Genomic DNA, 15,904 nt, shown 5'->3' with positions numbered 1-15,904 from the left:
TGTTTACCGTAACTTGCGAGGTATTTTTACGCTGTTGGTGTCAAGCGGGAATGCGATAATTTCATGAATCATTTCGGCTGTATTCTTATATGTTATGATCGTTGCGCCCGAAAGGATTAGAATGCGTTGTTTATTTTCTTCCGAAAATCTCTTCGCGTTTTGTACATCCGTTCTTGAAAAATAAGCGACAGGATTGAAGTTAGAAGGTTGCAATCCTTTTTACGCAGATCTGTTCCTCATAGACCATTCTGAAAGAAAGAAAATCTTCATTGTGAAATGCGTTGTTAAAATTGTGATAATGAACAAACCCAGATCTATTCAAATTGTTAAATGCGTTTGTTTCTTTTTCTGAACACCAACTAAGTAGCTTAACATGCGTTATTCAACTATTTTTACGCTACTGTCAACCGGCGAGATCGCGATGATTTCAGAGTAACATTCGTGCGTCGTTTCAGCGTAACTTGCGGGGTATTTTTACGTTGTTGCAGCCCAGCGGGAATGCGATGATTTCATGAATCATTTCGGCTGTAATCTTATATAATGTATGTTCGTTGCACCCGAAGGGATTAAAGATGCGTTGTTCATTTTCTTCCAAAAATCTCTTCGCGTTTTGTACATCGGTGCTTGAAAAATAAGCGAAAGGATTGAATTTAGAAGGTTGTGATCCTTTTTACCCAAATCTGTTACTCGTAGACCATTTTGAAAGAAAGAAAAATCTTCATTGTGAAATGCGTTGTTAAAATTGTGATAATGAACAAACCCAGATCTATTTAAATTGTTAAATACGTTTGTTTCTTCTTCTGAACACCGATTAAGTAGCTAAACATGCGTTATTCAACTATTTTTACGCTACTGTCATCCGGCGAGATCGCGATGATTTCAGAGTAACATTCGTGCGTCGTTTACCGTAACTTGCGAGGTTATTTTACACTGTTGTTGCCCAGCGGGAATGCGATGATTTCATGAATCATTTCGGCTGTAATCTCATACAATGTATTATCGTTTCGCCCGAAAGGATAAAAGATGCGTTCTTTATCATCTGCCGAAAATCCCTTCGCATTGTATACATCCGTTCTTAAAAAAATTGCGACAGGATTGCGTTATTCAACTATTTTTACGCTACTTTCACCAGGCGAGATCGCGATTTCATTAATTATTTCGGCTATAATTATACACTCGTATTTGCTAACCAGCAAAAGAACTGGAAGTCGGGACTACAAATGGAAAGGATATAATGTTGAGTTGCACACGCATTCCAATTTCCATATTTGCCACGACTGTCGCTACATGAAAAGTTTTTGAGTGCGTTATCTTTTTTCCCTTGTTGCGCTGTGGTCTGCAAAACATTACGCACGCGTGTGATCTCGCGTAAAAGAAAATCGAGTGATTATGTTTAATAATTTAGTGGGAACATCGAATGGTATCAATATGTTGTTGTTTTTTTGCGTGGCTTAGAAGAAAACATGGAAGGAACCGTTCTCTGCAAAACGGGAAAAAGACATGGATAGCGTGAATTCGATTTTCAATGTTTCATTTGTCTCGTGTTTGAAAAGCGGCAAGTCAAGAAATGGTACCTCGTTATATCCGATCAAATTTCTTATGTTTTTCTTTATCATGATGCGCCAAAAATGTCCTCGTTATAACCGGAATCTCGTTATAACCGAACTCGTTATAACCGATTCGTTCTGCCATAGGTTTACACGCAAAGGAAAACGGGACCGACGCGATCACCTCGTTATAAGCGGTTCCTCGTTATAACCGAACTCGTTATAACGGGGTTTCACTGTATAACTGGATTCTGGGCTTGAATGTACCTCACACAATTTTTTCTTTCTCTTTTACAAAGTGATATATCTGCTTCTGTTATGATTCCCAAACAGTTGACTTTTAAGTTTCTTTGTTTTTATTTTATTTTTTTCCAGCCACTACTACTTCACTAAGTTTTAGTCTTGTGGAGATGATAGTGGTGAAATTGACTGCCACTAAGATTATCCCCAAAATGTAATTTCAAGTCATTACGTGAGCAAGAAATGTCTACGTGCAATGCGAAATGGTGAACAGGGTAGGCTCTAGAAATATGATTATTTCAGCAGATTTTTTTTTTTTTGTGCAGTCCATGTTCCAAAATAATTTGCCTTCATGATCATTTCATTGCCTTAAGCAACCAAGCAACCACTTTCAGATGCTGCAAATGAATGAAATCATCTCTTAACTTGACAGCACATGTTTGAACCCATTGCTTTATGATTCAGTCTGTCATGGCTTGTTTTTGAACAATTTCAGGTCTGTCACAATTTCCCAGCTACTCTCTGTTGATATGATGTTATCTAAGGTCATTGGAAGTAAGTGGGATACAGCAAGATACATGAATGTTGCCCATAATCTAAGAGGGATTTCATATTTTTTTTTCTGCATTTTAAGATTTTTTTTTTTTAATCTTGAATTCTCTGTCATGGTTATTCCTTCCATTCTCTCTGAGATCATTGGTTGTTTTGACTCATGCAATTGCATAATATTGTATTTACCAGAGCATGTTTTCTTCTTGATATCATCCACTGATATTTCTGTGATTCTGCAAACAGTACTCTCTGAGAATGAGAGCCACTGGAGGCTATCAGGTAAATAAACAAACAAACAAACAAGCAGACCAACAACAACAGCAACAATCAATCAATATTTTTAAAGGTTACTGATTTGTTTGAAGCCTGTCATCTTAGACCACAGCAACTGCTTCTAGTCTTTTTGTGTGTTTTTCTAGTCAAGTGTTTTGTTAGTTCATGAAGTATGTTTATTTTTTTTTTCTAACCACAAATTATTCTTGTGGCTTGCTTGTACTCTGTTGTGGACATTGTGCCTATGCTGTAACATTTTACCAAACCTTATTATATTTAAAAAATACACAACTTTTTTTCCCCTGTCAAGTTGTAAGTGTAATACTTCCTCTAAATAAGTATTTAAGTGTCCACATGATTTTTTTTTCCACAATGGTCATGAGGGTATAGATCCTAATGAATCATATTGCCCCCAAAAGACTGTCAACAAGGACAGTATATGCAGGAAAACTTCACCAAAGTTACAGGATAAGCTTTTATACATGTATAATTTTATTGCCAGCAATTGATGCTTACTTTGATTTCACTTATGTTTTGTCTAGGCAATATGGAATAATGGGAGTTGAAGTGTTTGTTGTCTTACTTTGTTCTGTCTATCTCTCTGTGTTGCAGTTCATGTCTGTGTAAAATTTCGTTTCAGTCATTGAACTTGATGTTAGATCAGGAGCAGATGAAAAAAGGATTCATTAAAGTGATTCACATTTGACAATGTTACAGGGTATATACAATGTAGAGCACATTCTGGCATCAAATCTTTAACAGTAAGTGAATTGATTATATAAATACTGTGGGCGATAAGTACATTTCTGCTGATAACAAGGATAATTTGAACAGTGTCCCATTTTTGTGGTGTGTGTTCATTGTAGCAAAACATAAAATGGTAGCAGTAATTTTCAAATTGTACACATAACGATCATTGTAAATGTTGTAAATAACAGTAAAAAAGAAAAAAGATCTTGCAATTAAAAAAAAAAAGTGAGTCGGTAACACAGGGAGCTGTTTTGTAACAAATTAGCTTCTTGTATTTGCTAAGGACTGACAGCCCCAATATAATTGCCATGCATCCATAACTAAAATGATTGACAATCAGTGACAAATAATTGGATGTATGATTCATATGTGGAACTCAGTGCTAATTGCTAGGTAAAAGAGAGAGAGAGAGAAAAAAAAAAGTAGTTTGAGAATAGAAATGTTGCAGTGGTGTAAAGAGTACATGATTTGTTTTGCTTTGCTTTTCTGAACCATGTTTTGTAAGCTGCTGAGTACCAATGTGCTTCTTATGCATGCTGAATGTGTATTAGGATACCTCCCCAAGTTGACAAATCTATAAGTTTGCTTTAGGACAATAAACAATCTGTTTCTGTGGCTGGGAACATGGCATGTATAGCAGTCCATAGACCATACTCTATGTTTTTAGTTTGCAAAGCTGTTTCCATTTTGTGATTTTATACCCCCTGTGAGACAGCGACCTACTGTTTACCATGTGCTATAATGTAGAGCAATCAAACACACAAAGAAACAAACCAGAATCCCAGAAAACATTTATTTACTATATGATGTCACTTTGTAACAAGGCAAATAGTCAGAAGAAGTGATTCCTATGTCACTGTAAATCTATTCCTCAATGACATTTTAATATTGTAATGATTTCTACGTAGTATCTGAAACATTAATGAATAGACATTCTCAAAGACAAAGGAGTGATATATTCATGGATACTAAAGAAGAATTTGAATTCATTTCTTTTATTACCTTTGCTGAAGGGTCATCTGTACCTGTATAAGCACTAGTAATGTACAGCTTACCAGTAAAGAACTTATGCCAGCTTGTCACAGCCAACATGACCACCATAATCTAAAACTGTTCCTGCTTGATAAACTGTAAAGCTACTTCTACTACTGCTACAACTACCACGTCTACACAGCCCCCACTACTGCAACAACTACCACGTCTACACAGCCCCCACTACTGCAACAAGTACCACTTCTTGTACATTCCCCACTGCTACTTCTACTTTCACTGCTACTCCTACTACAACTGTATGTACTACAATGTACTCCTTATACTATAGTTTTGACATAATTGCTACTGCTGTAACTGATACTTTGTACTACTTGTACTACTTTAAAAGAATGATGTTATCAATAACTGTTACTACTTGTTACTGACATTGCTGTTGCTGTAACTTCTGCAATTGATATCACTTCTACTGCTACTACTATCTATGCTAATGCAATGATTGTTCAGGACTACTTGAGTCATGACCACTTCTTGTACTACTATCAACCCTACTACAATCTCGCAACAAGGACTTGTACTTTTACTAAAAAGGAACTACTACTTTGCTACTACTACAATTGTATGTTTAAACTGAGAATGATCATTACTTTAATACAATCCAAGCACTTTAGTTTTGTTTGTTATAGAGAGGTATATCTACTTGGACCAACTCTGGTACTGCTCAGTTATAAAGTATTAAAAGTGGTGTTTGAAAAAAGAAAAAGGAAAAGATATGACAAAAGGAGCCAGTATACTGAATTCAGACATATTAGAGCCATGTTACATGCAACTTTTGTGCTTGATAGCAAACAGCCATATCTTATTTGATACATGGGCCTACCTCAGACATACACATAACTCTAGATAAACATGATACCAGTGGTGCATCTCCCACACCAGAAGCACTGGATGTCATAATGAGTAATCACAAAATAGTTTTCTTACCACTGAGTAGACCGCTAAGATATCAAGACATAATCAAATGTGTTGTTTTTCTTGTTTGCATGCATCTTCTTTCAACCCAACCAATTTGCCTTCCAACCAGGATTACATTGTAAGTTTCTGCCACTTTACACCCAGTTGCTCCAGTCCTCCCTGATGACTTGCTGCTACACATGCTGCAACCATTTGAATTATTTCTATGATTTGCTGACCTTGTCATTTTATGTTACAGTTTGGTGGCTATGCTGTAATCTTCAATTTATGTCATTGTCATGCGTATAGTATATCATTCCATTTATCTGATATTCTTTGCTTACCCTGTCGGCTTCTGTTCATATGTGCTGTGATTAAACAAAAAGCAACACAGAAATTCTAGGTGGCTCTTCTGTGGAATTACATTTTCTCAAAATAACTCCCTCTCTTTTTGAAACTTTCCAGAATGCTCTCATTTTTAGCCTGGGACAAGTACTAATAACATGGCTTCCTATTGTGCCCCATGTTTGAACTATATGTATGGGAAACTTCACCTGCTAATATCACAATGCCCTCTGTATATTGAAGAATCTATGAACATGAGGGTAACTTAAGGACTGATAGTGTCAGGGTAAATATTGAAACAAAGAGATAATTACACCAGCAAGCAAACAAAAGACAAAACTAAAGTAAAGACTGATCTTCTGCAAAATATTCCACCCCTTCCTTCCATCTTCTCCAGAACTTTCTCTCTCTCTGTCTCCAGAACATTCCTCCCCTCCTTCCTTGTGTCTAGAACTTTCTTTCCACCACTCAAGAACTTTCCTTCCATCCCTGTTTCCTTTATATCTCCTTCTCTTTCTTTTCTCAATAAATAGTATTAACAACTAAACATCTGGAACTCCCCTTAGTCAGCATACAACTTGAATGAGTGTCGCTGTCTGTCATGAAAATCACACACACACACACACACACACACACACACACACACACACATAAACAAACACACCTGCATACATTTATGAATCAGTCCATGCCATTTTATTGTTAAGGACTCACAAGTGACTATAGTTATATGTAGGTTAGACTTAAAAGAATCAAAATGTAACAGGCCTGACTCTCAAAGGATGAGAATGTGAGGACTTTGTTACATGGTATTTTTCAAGCAAGTTGGAAAATATTCACTGCCCCTCCTTATATCTCAGGAAAATTTGATCTCCAAAAATATCACGCTGACATGTCATCAGGAATAGTGCTGTATTGCTGTATACAGTGTGTAGAATGGAAGATACTATGTGATTGTGTTGAGTGTGAGTATGTCAGTCTTTGAGTATTCTAAGACAGACACTTATTTCTGTATCATCTCAAGTAAAAGTAAGAGATATCTGTGTTTCACTTGAATGGAAAATTGCACTTTTGTCACTCATGTCTTAAAAAAAAACACAAAAATTAAATTCTGTCATACAATATTTTACATGTAATTTCTCATTGCATGGCTCTCCGTTTGCAGGTTGTGATCAACATTTTATTTCAACTGCTGAATTTCCATCCAGTCATTTGTACCTCATACCTCTTCCTTGTATTCATTTTCTCAGCTTTTAGCAGGAGCTGATATTATTTTGGCCCTTTTCGCAATTAGTATCTCATATGTCTTTTTTATTTCTTTGTATATATTTTTTGTTCAGTATGTTTGTTTTTTTTTATCCATCATTTTACGCTTTCAAAGATTTGTAGTACTTTTTGAGTTTCAAAGTGCTCTGTTCTGTCTGTTGTCAGCATGATTTTATATTCATACAGATTGAGCAAATTTTTTAGTGTATCAGAATGCAAAATTGACAATCTCAACACTCATTACAATTGCACCATTCTGATGCTAAATGGGCAGAGATTACTATATTTTTGCATGTATGATGTTTGCAAGATACGGAAATTAAGAAAAGAATACAGGTACTCCTTTAAGATTTAACTTGGCTTATAATCACTAGCTTGCAATGGCAAGTATAGGATTTTCTGGAAGGGTAAAGTGATACATATTTTGATTGTCAAGCCTTTAATAGTCAAAACCAAAAAGAATATTATTCAGATGTTTCTTTTTTTCCCATTTACTTAGTTCAGTGTCACCTTATAAATACATTAATGCAATATAATTTGATTGAAAACAGGATGGAAAGATTTCAGGCTTGCAATGATCGGTTTTCAATTAATTTTCAAAGAATGATAAAATGTAAGTTTTTGTTTATGTGTCAGTATCCTTCTGTGCATTTATTGCAAGAAAGCTGATAATAAACATTTTTGTTAGCACTTTTTTTTTTTTGAGTTTTCTGTGCTGGACTGCGTAATGTCTTTGGTAGTGTAAATGTTGTCTTTAAAGCTTTATGTCACATTGTTTTTTCCTCTGATGTTCTGGGCAAGAATAGATGTCAGTATTGAGGCATGCAGCCACTATCCTTTCCTATCACACATTTTACAAAAGCATCCATGAGCATTTAAGACAGTATTTGTGTTTTTGTATATCATGCATAATACTGAAGTACCCCCCTAACTTGTTCATCCAGTGCCTCCTAGACTCATTACAGCAAATTTTGAATTGTGCCGAAAAGGGGAAATGTGAGAAGAATTCCTGTCACTTCTGTGCTAATCACATTTTCTTTATGATATTAAAACATGATGGCAAATTGTTAGTATGAAGTTGGCAAATTTATCCTTGATGTGCCTCATTCATATTAATTTAAGTCATTGGTTAGATGACCATTCAAAGACACCACTGCTTTAAAACCGAATTGTTTAAGTAGTATCCCGGGAGTTTGACACAGTGTAAGCTTGACCCTTACTGAAGCTGACACCTGTAAAATGCTGTAGGATATGAAGTGTGAACAGTAAACTGTGTACCTACATAGCTTTGAGTTTTAGACCATGTTACAAGTTAGTTTGACTCTGGTCATTCTTTGATGCCTGTTATTCTATGTTGTCATGTGATGCTTCTAGTTCTCATATGTGATCAGTGCAAAAGCCAAGGAAACCATTGTATGTCCAGTATCAGAAACAAACAAACATACAAACAAAACAAAATGAAAAACTGAGAGATTGGGGCAGGTGAAATGCGAGTAATCTAGCTTTTGTGTCATTTACACACATGCACACACATAGAGTAAATGCTTGTAAAAACAGTTTCACATCAATTTCAGCACCTTTATCTGTGTGAATTGTGTTTTCTTTTTACTAGTATAATTTATAGCAGATACTAGAATGAGTATCAAAGATAAGATTATTACAATGATGTTATTGATATGACAAAGTTGAGAATGGCCGTGATGATAGCAATGTTGATATGACAATTTAACTTTTTACATCAATCCTATTGTCATTTTTCATTATTGTTGCTGTTTTTGCTACTTCAAAATTACTATCAGCCTTGAACATAATGCAGTTATGGCATTCATCTTTCTTCCAAGACGTGTCAAAAATCCCTGTATTTGATCTGTGACTAATTCATAAAACTGTTTACTTTCCTGGTGTTTGTGCTACAGTCAGATGAAGTGTACCTCGAAGCTCAGATTCAGAACATCACACAGTCTCCTATGTGCATGGAGAAGGTAGCCTTGGAACCAGCAGCAGACTACACAGTGGAGGAACTCAACTCTACACAAGCAGAAGACAAAAAGTAAGGACTTAAAATGTGATTTGCTTGGAAAATGGAAGGAAAACAAAGTGATTCTTTGTATCATTGGTATGTCAAACTGTGACTGCTTTTGTTGATTCTTTCTTACCCATGAGCCTATTCAGATTGAGAGCCAGGTCCCTGTTGCATAACAAGATGCAATCAGACATACAGTGTAAGTCAGAAATCAAATGTAAGTCGAAGTCAGATATCGGCCAATCACAATTGAATATTCAGAGACTTATGTTTGATTTTCTGACCTATGTTTGTTTATTACTTTTATGTGATAGAGCCTAGGATAGATTTGGAAGAGCAATCACATCCATTTCCACTGGAAATCTCTTGTAAATACCTTTTTCTATCTTGTCATGTTTGTGACCAGACATCTTATATTTGGAGGCTTTACGTACCTCAACCCAATGGACACCAGACAGTACCTTTACTGCCTCAAAGCTAAGACACCTGCTGGCGCTGAACGTCCATTTCTCATCAAGGGCGTCTCTAGCATCGGCAAGCTGGACATCGTCTGGAAAACAACGCTGGGGGAAAAGGGCCGACTGCAGACCAGTCAGTTACAGAGAATGGTAGGTGTGATTGTAACCCATAGTGTCTTACTAAGTGAAGTCCAGATTAAAATTACACCAGGCTGTGACATGGACACTATACTAATACAAATCAAATGAAAGTGTTCTATCTTTTTGCCTATGTATGTTTTTGCTTTCTTTTCTCTTCCTTTTGTGAACAGTAAATTTCTTGCAATTTAAACATAATTTGGTATAAATGGTAGTCGAATAATTTGCCATGAATATTTATTTTGATTTCAAGTCAGACTTTGAAAGCACTAATTTTCAATTTCAAAATGACATATATATATATATAGCTCATGAAGATGTGATATTCCGAAGCATTTGAATAAGTAATAGAAACGACAACTTCTTGGCATGCTGTTGTATTGAAGGAGAAGACTTTAAAGTTAGATAGACTAGATAGATAGCAAAAAGAATATTGACTGTGTTGACCAAAAATTACACATTTTCTCGCTAACAGGAAATTTGGCCTCTTTGACCCTTTAATGGATTTCTGTGGACATAGACAGTTTCAAAGTAGAGTACCGTATCAAGAGTTGTCATTTTTGTCCTTCTTTACTGCTAAATAGGCACCAGGTTATGGTGATCTCAAGCTGAGTATTGCTCAAATTCCTGACAGCGTGCCTCTAGAGAAACCATTTCAGCTCACATGTCGTGTCACCAGCTGCTGGTAAGTGACTCTCTCGCTCTCATTGTCCTTGTCTATAAGTCCTTTAAAAGGGATGTTTGCATGTGAATAAGAAGGGTACATGATTTACTAATTGGACTGAGATGCAACAATCCTGAAGAGGGTCTGAAAAAGAGACATTACAGCAGAGCTGTAAAATGCTCAAAGGTGTACCATTGGTAGTCAAGATTGCTGGAGGTCTATTTACTAAAATGTCATCATGTGATATTTGGAGGTACCCAACATTGCATTCACCCCTCGAAAATGATATTAATTCTTTCAACCCCTTTATTTCCTCATTTCAGTCAATATCACTGTGAGTTTGACATGTGTTTGGCAAATACTTATCTTTTTATTGATAAACTGACAGATTTTATGATATTTTGTTGGAATCTATGTAACTTGTATCAGAGTTCTACTGTTGCCAGGGTCAGCCAGAATATTTAAGTTTATAATGTGTCTATATATACACACCTGTATATAGATAAATAGAATGGAAAACAGACATACAGGCCAGCAGACAGAGATTTGACATGTACTGGTGAACACTGTGATAACAAACATGGATATGACGAAATTTTTGTAGTACGAGAGGATTTTATGAATAAAATTGTCAATATTTCATTTGTTTTCTCCGTCTTTTTTTTTTTAATGAGATTTTCTTATCATGAGAAAATTCTTACTAATTAGTTAGGATAGGGTTTTCCTGTATAGGGTTGTATGTATGTAGGCCTATGAGTATTTGCTCTCATCATCTCGATTCTTGAGTGATCGCGCTATCAATAGCTTTCCCAAATATGTCTGGAACGATAGTGACATACAATGCGTGCGCGCGATCAGCTAACTGATTGACATGAAATATCAATATTATTAAATTTGTAAAAATGTATGCGTATAGCTAGAATGCACACACATCAGTACCAGCACTTACGGAGCAGAACTTCGACGCATAGAGCACAAGTGCCAAATGTTATAGAGATATGATCTGATTTATCGAATTGTGGCTGTTTTTTGTGTATTCTAGCTGTACACAAATTTTATTTCCAGAGTATTGGTACACTTTCACATTGAATGAATAGCATGTAAGGAAATATATATTGTGGTGTGATTCAATAAGAGACACTTTCAGTAAAATCATAGCATTATTTGATACTCTATACCACTAACTGCCATCCTTTGACATTTTTTTATTTCAGTGAGAGAACCATGGATCTAAAGCTAGTGTTGAACAATGTAACTGGCCTTGTGTGGTTAGGAATATCAGGCAAGCAGCTTGGTAAACTAGGGCCCAATGCAAGCATGGACATCAAACTACAACTCATACCAACTGTTCCTGGCTTACAGGTATTTATTTTTATTTCAGGAGGCAGGATCATCTTATTTTGTATTTTATACCATCTGTCAAAGCAATCATTTACAACATATAGAATAGAACAAATTGCATTATCAGGTACTCGGGGTTTTACTTAGAAATCAGTAGTCCCTTTCATACAGTCTATCGTACTGTGAAGTTTCATCCATTATTCCCACCTGCTTAATCCAACAATTAGTTTGATATTATTAATTTGAGAGGATTTAGCAGTATCAATGCCTTTTTATTCTACTCCATGTCAGGTCTACCAAGGTTTCTAAGAAATTGAAAGGGTTTCAGTGTGAAGATTTGTAATACAGTGGCACATAATGTTTTAATGGAATATGGAAGATGACATGCACAGAAATCCGTTTGTATATGCATGTACGACCAGGCATATCTTTATGTAGACCTTAGATGGTAGAAGACTGTTTTATCCATTTCACTGATCTGCAGAGTATATCGGGCATGAGGCTGGTGGACCTGTACCTCAAGAGAACATATGAACATGACGACATCGCTCAAGTCTTTGTTTACTCTGATGACGAAGGGGCCCCATGAAGGAAGCATGTGCTGATCACATTTAGCACCTCAATAGCATGATGTCCTAGCTTGGCATCGTTGTTTCCTACCCATTCCTTCTGTAGATTTCCATTCCAGACTAGGAAATTGTGGTGTAACTTCAAGGTTTCAAATGGTGTCTTTGTATCCACTCATTGAAACTGAAGGTGAAGTACAACTGCAATCTGAAGAACTGTAATAATCAATAAAGCAATGCAGTTTTCTGGTTAAAGGGGAAGGCTAGTAACTGATCAGTGGGAATCAGTGGAAATGCTGGGAGATGATTGTTCCAATCCTTATGGGATTCATTCAAGAGTTCATCGTATATCTATTGTTGTGTGAAAATGATTTGCTTCAGAACGGTCTCATATTCAAGTAATGTGCAGATTAATGCTCCGTCACTGACCAGGGACGCTCACCTGGAAGCATTAAACTGCACATTACTTGAATATGAGACCATTCTGAAGCAAATCATTTTCACACAACAATAGATATACAATGAACTCTTGAATGAATCCCATAAGGATTGGAACAATCATCTCCCAGCATTTCCACTGATTCCCACTGATCAGTTACTAGCCTTCCCCTTTAACTGTAAACGAGAAGATACAACCTGCAGCATGTTTTCTTGCTGTTTCTTGCTGGCTAATGGGTCTGATGATAATGAAATGTAAAAGGTTAATGCAGTATTGCGTTCTCTACCTTTCCTCTTTCCATCTATTGAATGTTTTGCAATATTACTTGTCTGTGATGGTAATTTATCATCAAAAGAAAGTAAGATATCCTTTCAGAAATTAAATTAACCATATTACTGTTCTTGCGTATCAAGTGCACAAACCTGCATGACCAAATGTGACCTTGCACCACAAAACCAACAAAAAGTTGCCAGACATGGATTTTTAGTTAAGGTCAGATCCTGAAAGAGTAGACTGTAAGCTTTAAAATGATATATTACTCAATCCAAATGGACTCTAATAACCTATCTAAATATTGGAAATAAAGTACACACTCTGGATAAGTGTGAACTGGGAAAAGAGCCTCTGAAGAACAGGGTCTATTCAAGCGCTTAATCTTACCAAGCTGTGCTAGCTGTGCGAGGAATGGAACAAATAACAGGATGAAAACCACCAGAGCAACAACAATGAAGGGATTATCAGATTAAGCTGAAATTGTGCATGCTCTATTAACACATTCTGCTGATGATCAACACCAACTTTCAAAGCAGTAGCATTATTCTTTCCAAAGTTATTGGAGTTGAAAGTGATGAGCATGGACAAGGTTTTTAAGAAATGAAAAGAGGACTCTGAGAAACACCTAATCACACTATTCTACAAAATAGTGTTCCAGAATAACCTGTTAAAATTCCAATTTCCTTTTTGTTTCATGATCCCAGACTTTAGTATAATGTAGAAGAAGACTTGCTCTTTCAGAAAATATGAAAAAGTCAAGAGTATTGGCTACTAATGGCTAGGTTGACTTATTTCACCTACAGTATTTTCATCTCTCACACAAAATCAGTGCTTGCGACTTTTTGTTCGGTTTGTGATGCACGGTCACAAATAGCTGTTAAAAGAGTGCTTCATGTTAAATGGTTAACATGGCAAATATTCTTCCAGGTAATATATAGAAGAAGTCATCATGACAGAGTTGTCACCTCAGTGTGATTTGCTGGTTATACAATATACTTGCATCAATGAAAAGAGTAACAGCAAAAACATGTAAAAAAAACAAAAAAACAAAATGCATATGATGAAGTCATGTGGTTTATGCATCACATCTATGATTTTAATGAAAGTTCATACTGAAGAACTGAGAGCAAGTGCAATGTAATCGATCGGTGAAATGCATTGTATGAGAGCTTCTACTCCATATCCCATTTCATCAATCTTGAGATTTGTTAATTCACAGTGTAAATGGCTGGATCTCTATAGTCATTCATACATTGTCCTGGAGATCACTGGATCAGAACTGTCCAAGCTATGAGTTCATTGCTTCTAGCAGCAAATTTTAGGCAGGCAACTAAACAGTTACATCAACAGTGACATATACTGGTAGTTCAGATTGTTGCAGCCACCTTGAATAATGCCTTAGTGTACTGGTATCTTTTTGGTGTTGACAAGGACATAAGCACCATGATCACCATGATCATCAGTGTCATACATGACCCGTCACCACAAAACACTTGTAAAGTGGTTGTAGCATCATGCTATAAAGCTTTATAATGATAAGTGTAATGATTTCGAGAGAAGAGGTTTCTAGAGAACTGTCTTTTGAAGATAGAATGCAGTCAAGTATGCAGAAGATAAGGCATATAAACACACTACAATGTACATTGAAACAAAAAATAGAAAAACAAAAAACTTCAATGTAAAATGCAACTCAGTTTTAATTTCCAAATGCTCCTAGACATTGAATTTGAAAGAGGTGTAGATGAGACATCAAACTTGCAATCTGTGCACAATTATCAAAAATTGTAGTGCATGTGTCAGCCATTTCACCATATCTTGCAGTCTTAATTAGCTGTATTGTCTATAGCTTCATGAGGGTAATATGTTAACAGGTCACACATGTTGGGTAAGTGTCACCACTCACTATGAGGGTACAAAGGGCACTGTCACTGTATAATTGTCTTTACTTGCTTTTCTTTGCCAGTATGACATGATTTTAAAGGAAAACTGTGACCCAACATATTTTGTCTAATTATAAAGTGTGATCATCTTTGAGTGGGTTCTGAGAATTCAGTCATTATGACCACACTTTATTATATATATATATATATATATATATATATATATATATATATATATATATATATATATATATATATATATATAACTGTTTATAAAGGAGAGTGTTATGAGTGACATCTATAGGTGGAAAATTAGAACAGCAACATTTCACTTGTAGCATTGGATTTTATATTATTCTAGCTCTGTGATGCTGTTCCGCTGTCTTCATAAACAAATAACATTGCAAGCAATAGCATCTAGTCAAAGATGCACAGTAATACATTGTAAGGAAGGAATACAGAATGACCACCATTATGGCTAATATGCAGATATTGGAACATGAGTTGATAGTCAGAAGTTCAAATCAGCAACATAAGTAAATACTGTCCTTTGCATTGATACTTGACCCATTTTGTGTCAAAAGCTATAATGAATCTGGAATGGTTAAAAAGATGAAACTTTAGTGTCAACAAACATCAATTGTTGAATGCAGCTGTTCATATCGTTTTACAACTCTGTTAATGGACCGTGGTACATCGTAGTGAATGTAGTACCTCAAACTGTAACTAAATCTCTCATTGATTGTGCTTTCTGACCCAAGTCAGATACAGTGTATCAATTTATTTCTTTTACATATCTTCAACATTTTTTTAATCATTGTGCTATGGATATGCTGGAGCTAGAGAGCGAACATGATTATTTGCTCATTAAAGTTATCCAACTTTTTGTCAGGAATGTCATGCTCTTTTCATCTTCATTGTAGTTTGTGAACCACTTGTTATGACAAAATGTTTACTGACTCTCTTGAAACACCGTTTATTATTGCATCATTCTCACATTGCACGAGACAAATACAGTAAACCTCTCATAGATGTCAAAAATTACGCGAGTCAATGCATTCAAAAAGTTCCAATTTTTTTTCTAAATGTTTCTTATGAAAATTTTAATGAAAGAGGACATTTACTATAGTCAGCAAATCGCCTATGGCAATATAATGTATTAATCCTGTGGCAATTGTAGAAATCCTGTGTTGATGTACATTTTT

General features: G+C 35.7%; 1 protein-coding gene across 2 annotated transcripts in view; it reads left to right on the top strand.

Moving 5' to 3' along the window:
* LOC140237272 (trafficking protein particle complex subunit 13-like) overlaps positions 1-12,370 on the top strand; it is a 42,719-nt gene extending 30,349 nt beyond the window's left edge. Inside the window, exons 8-13 of one of the 2 annotated variants that reach the window (XM_072317216.1) lie at positions 2,583-2,618; positions 8,834-8,967; positions 9,347-9,548; positions 10,121-10,221; positions 11,415-11,562; positions 12,026-12,370. In XM_072317216.1, the coding sequence (XP_072173317.1) occupies positions 2,583-2,618; positions 8,834-8,967; positions 9,347-9,548; positions 10,121-10,221; positions 11,415-11,562; positions 12,026-12,130 (726 nt within the window). In that variant the 3' untranslated portion in view covers positions 12,131-12,370. The remainder of the gene's footprint in view (positions 1-2,582; positions 2,619-8,833; positions 8,968-9,346; positions 9,549-10,120; positions 10,222-11,414; positions 11,563-12,025) is intronic. The other variant, XM_072317217.1, reaches the window with a different exon arrangement.
* Positions 12,371-15,904: the final 3,534 nt, after the last annotated feature.

Source organism: Diadema setosum, chromosome 13 (genome assembly GCF_964275005.1).
Source record: "Diadema setosum chromosome 13, eeDiaSeto1, whole genome shotgun sequence".
In the NCBI taxonomy this organism is placed as follows: domain Eukaryota; kingdom Metazoa; phylum Echinodermata; class Echinoidea; order Diadematoida; family Diadematidae; genus Diadema; species Diadema setosum.
Note: the sequence above shows the minus strand (reverse complement) of the source record. Positions and strands in the feature narration are given on the sequence as shown.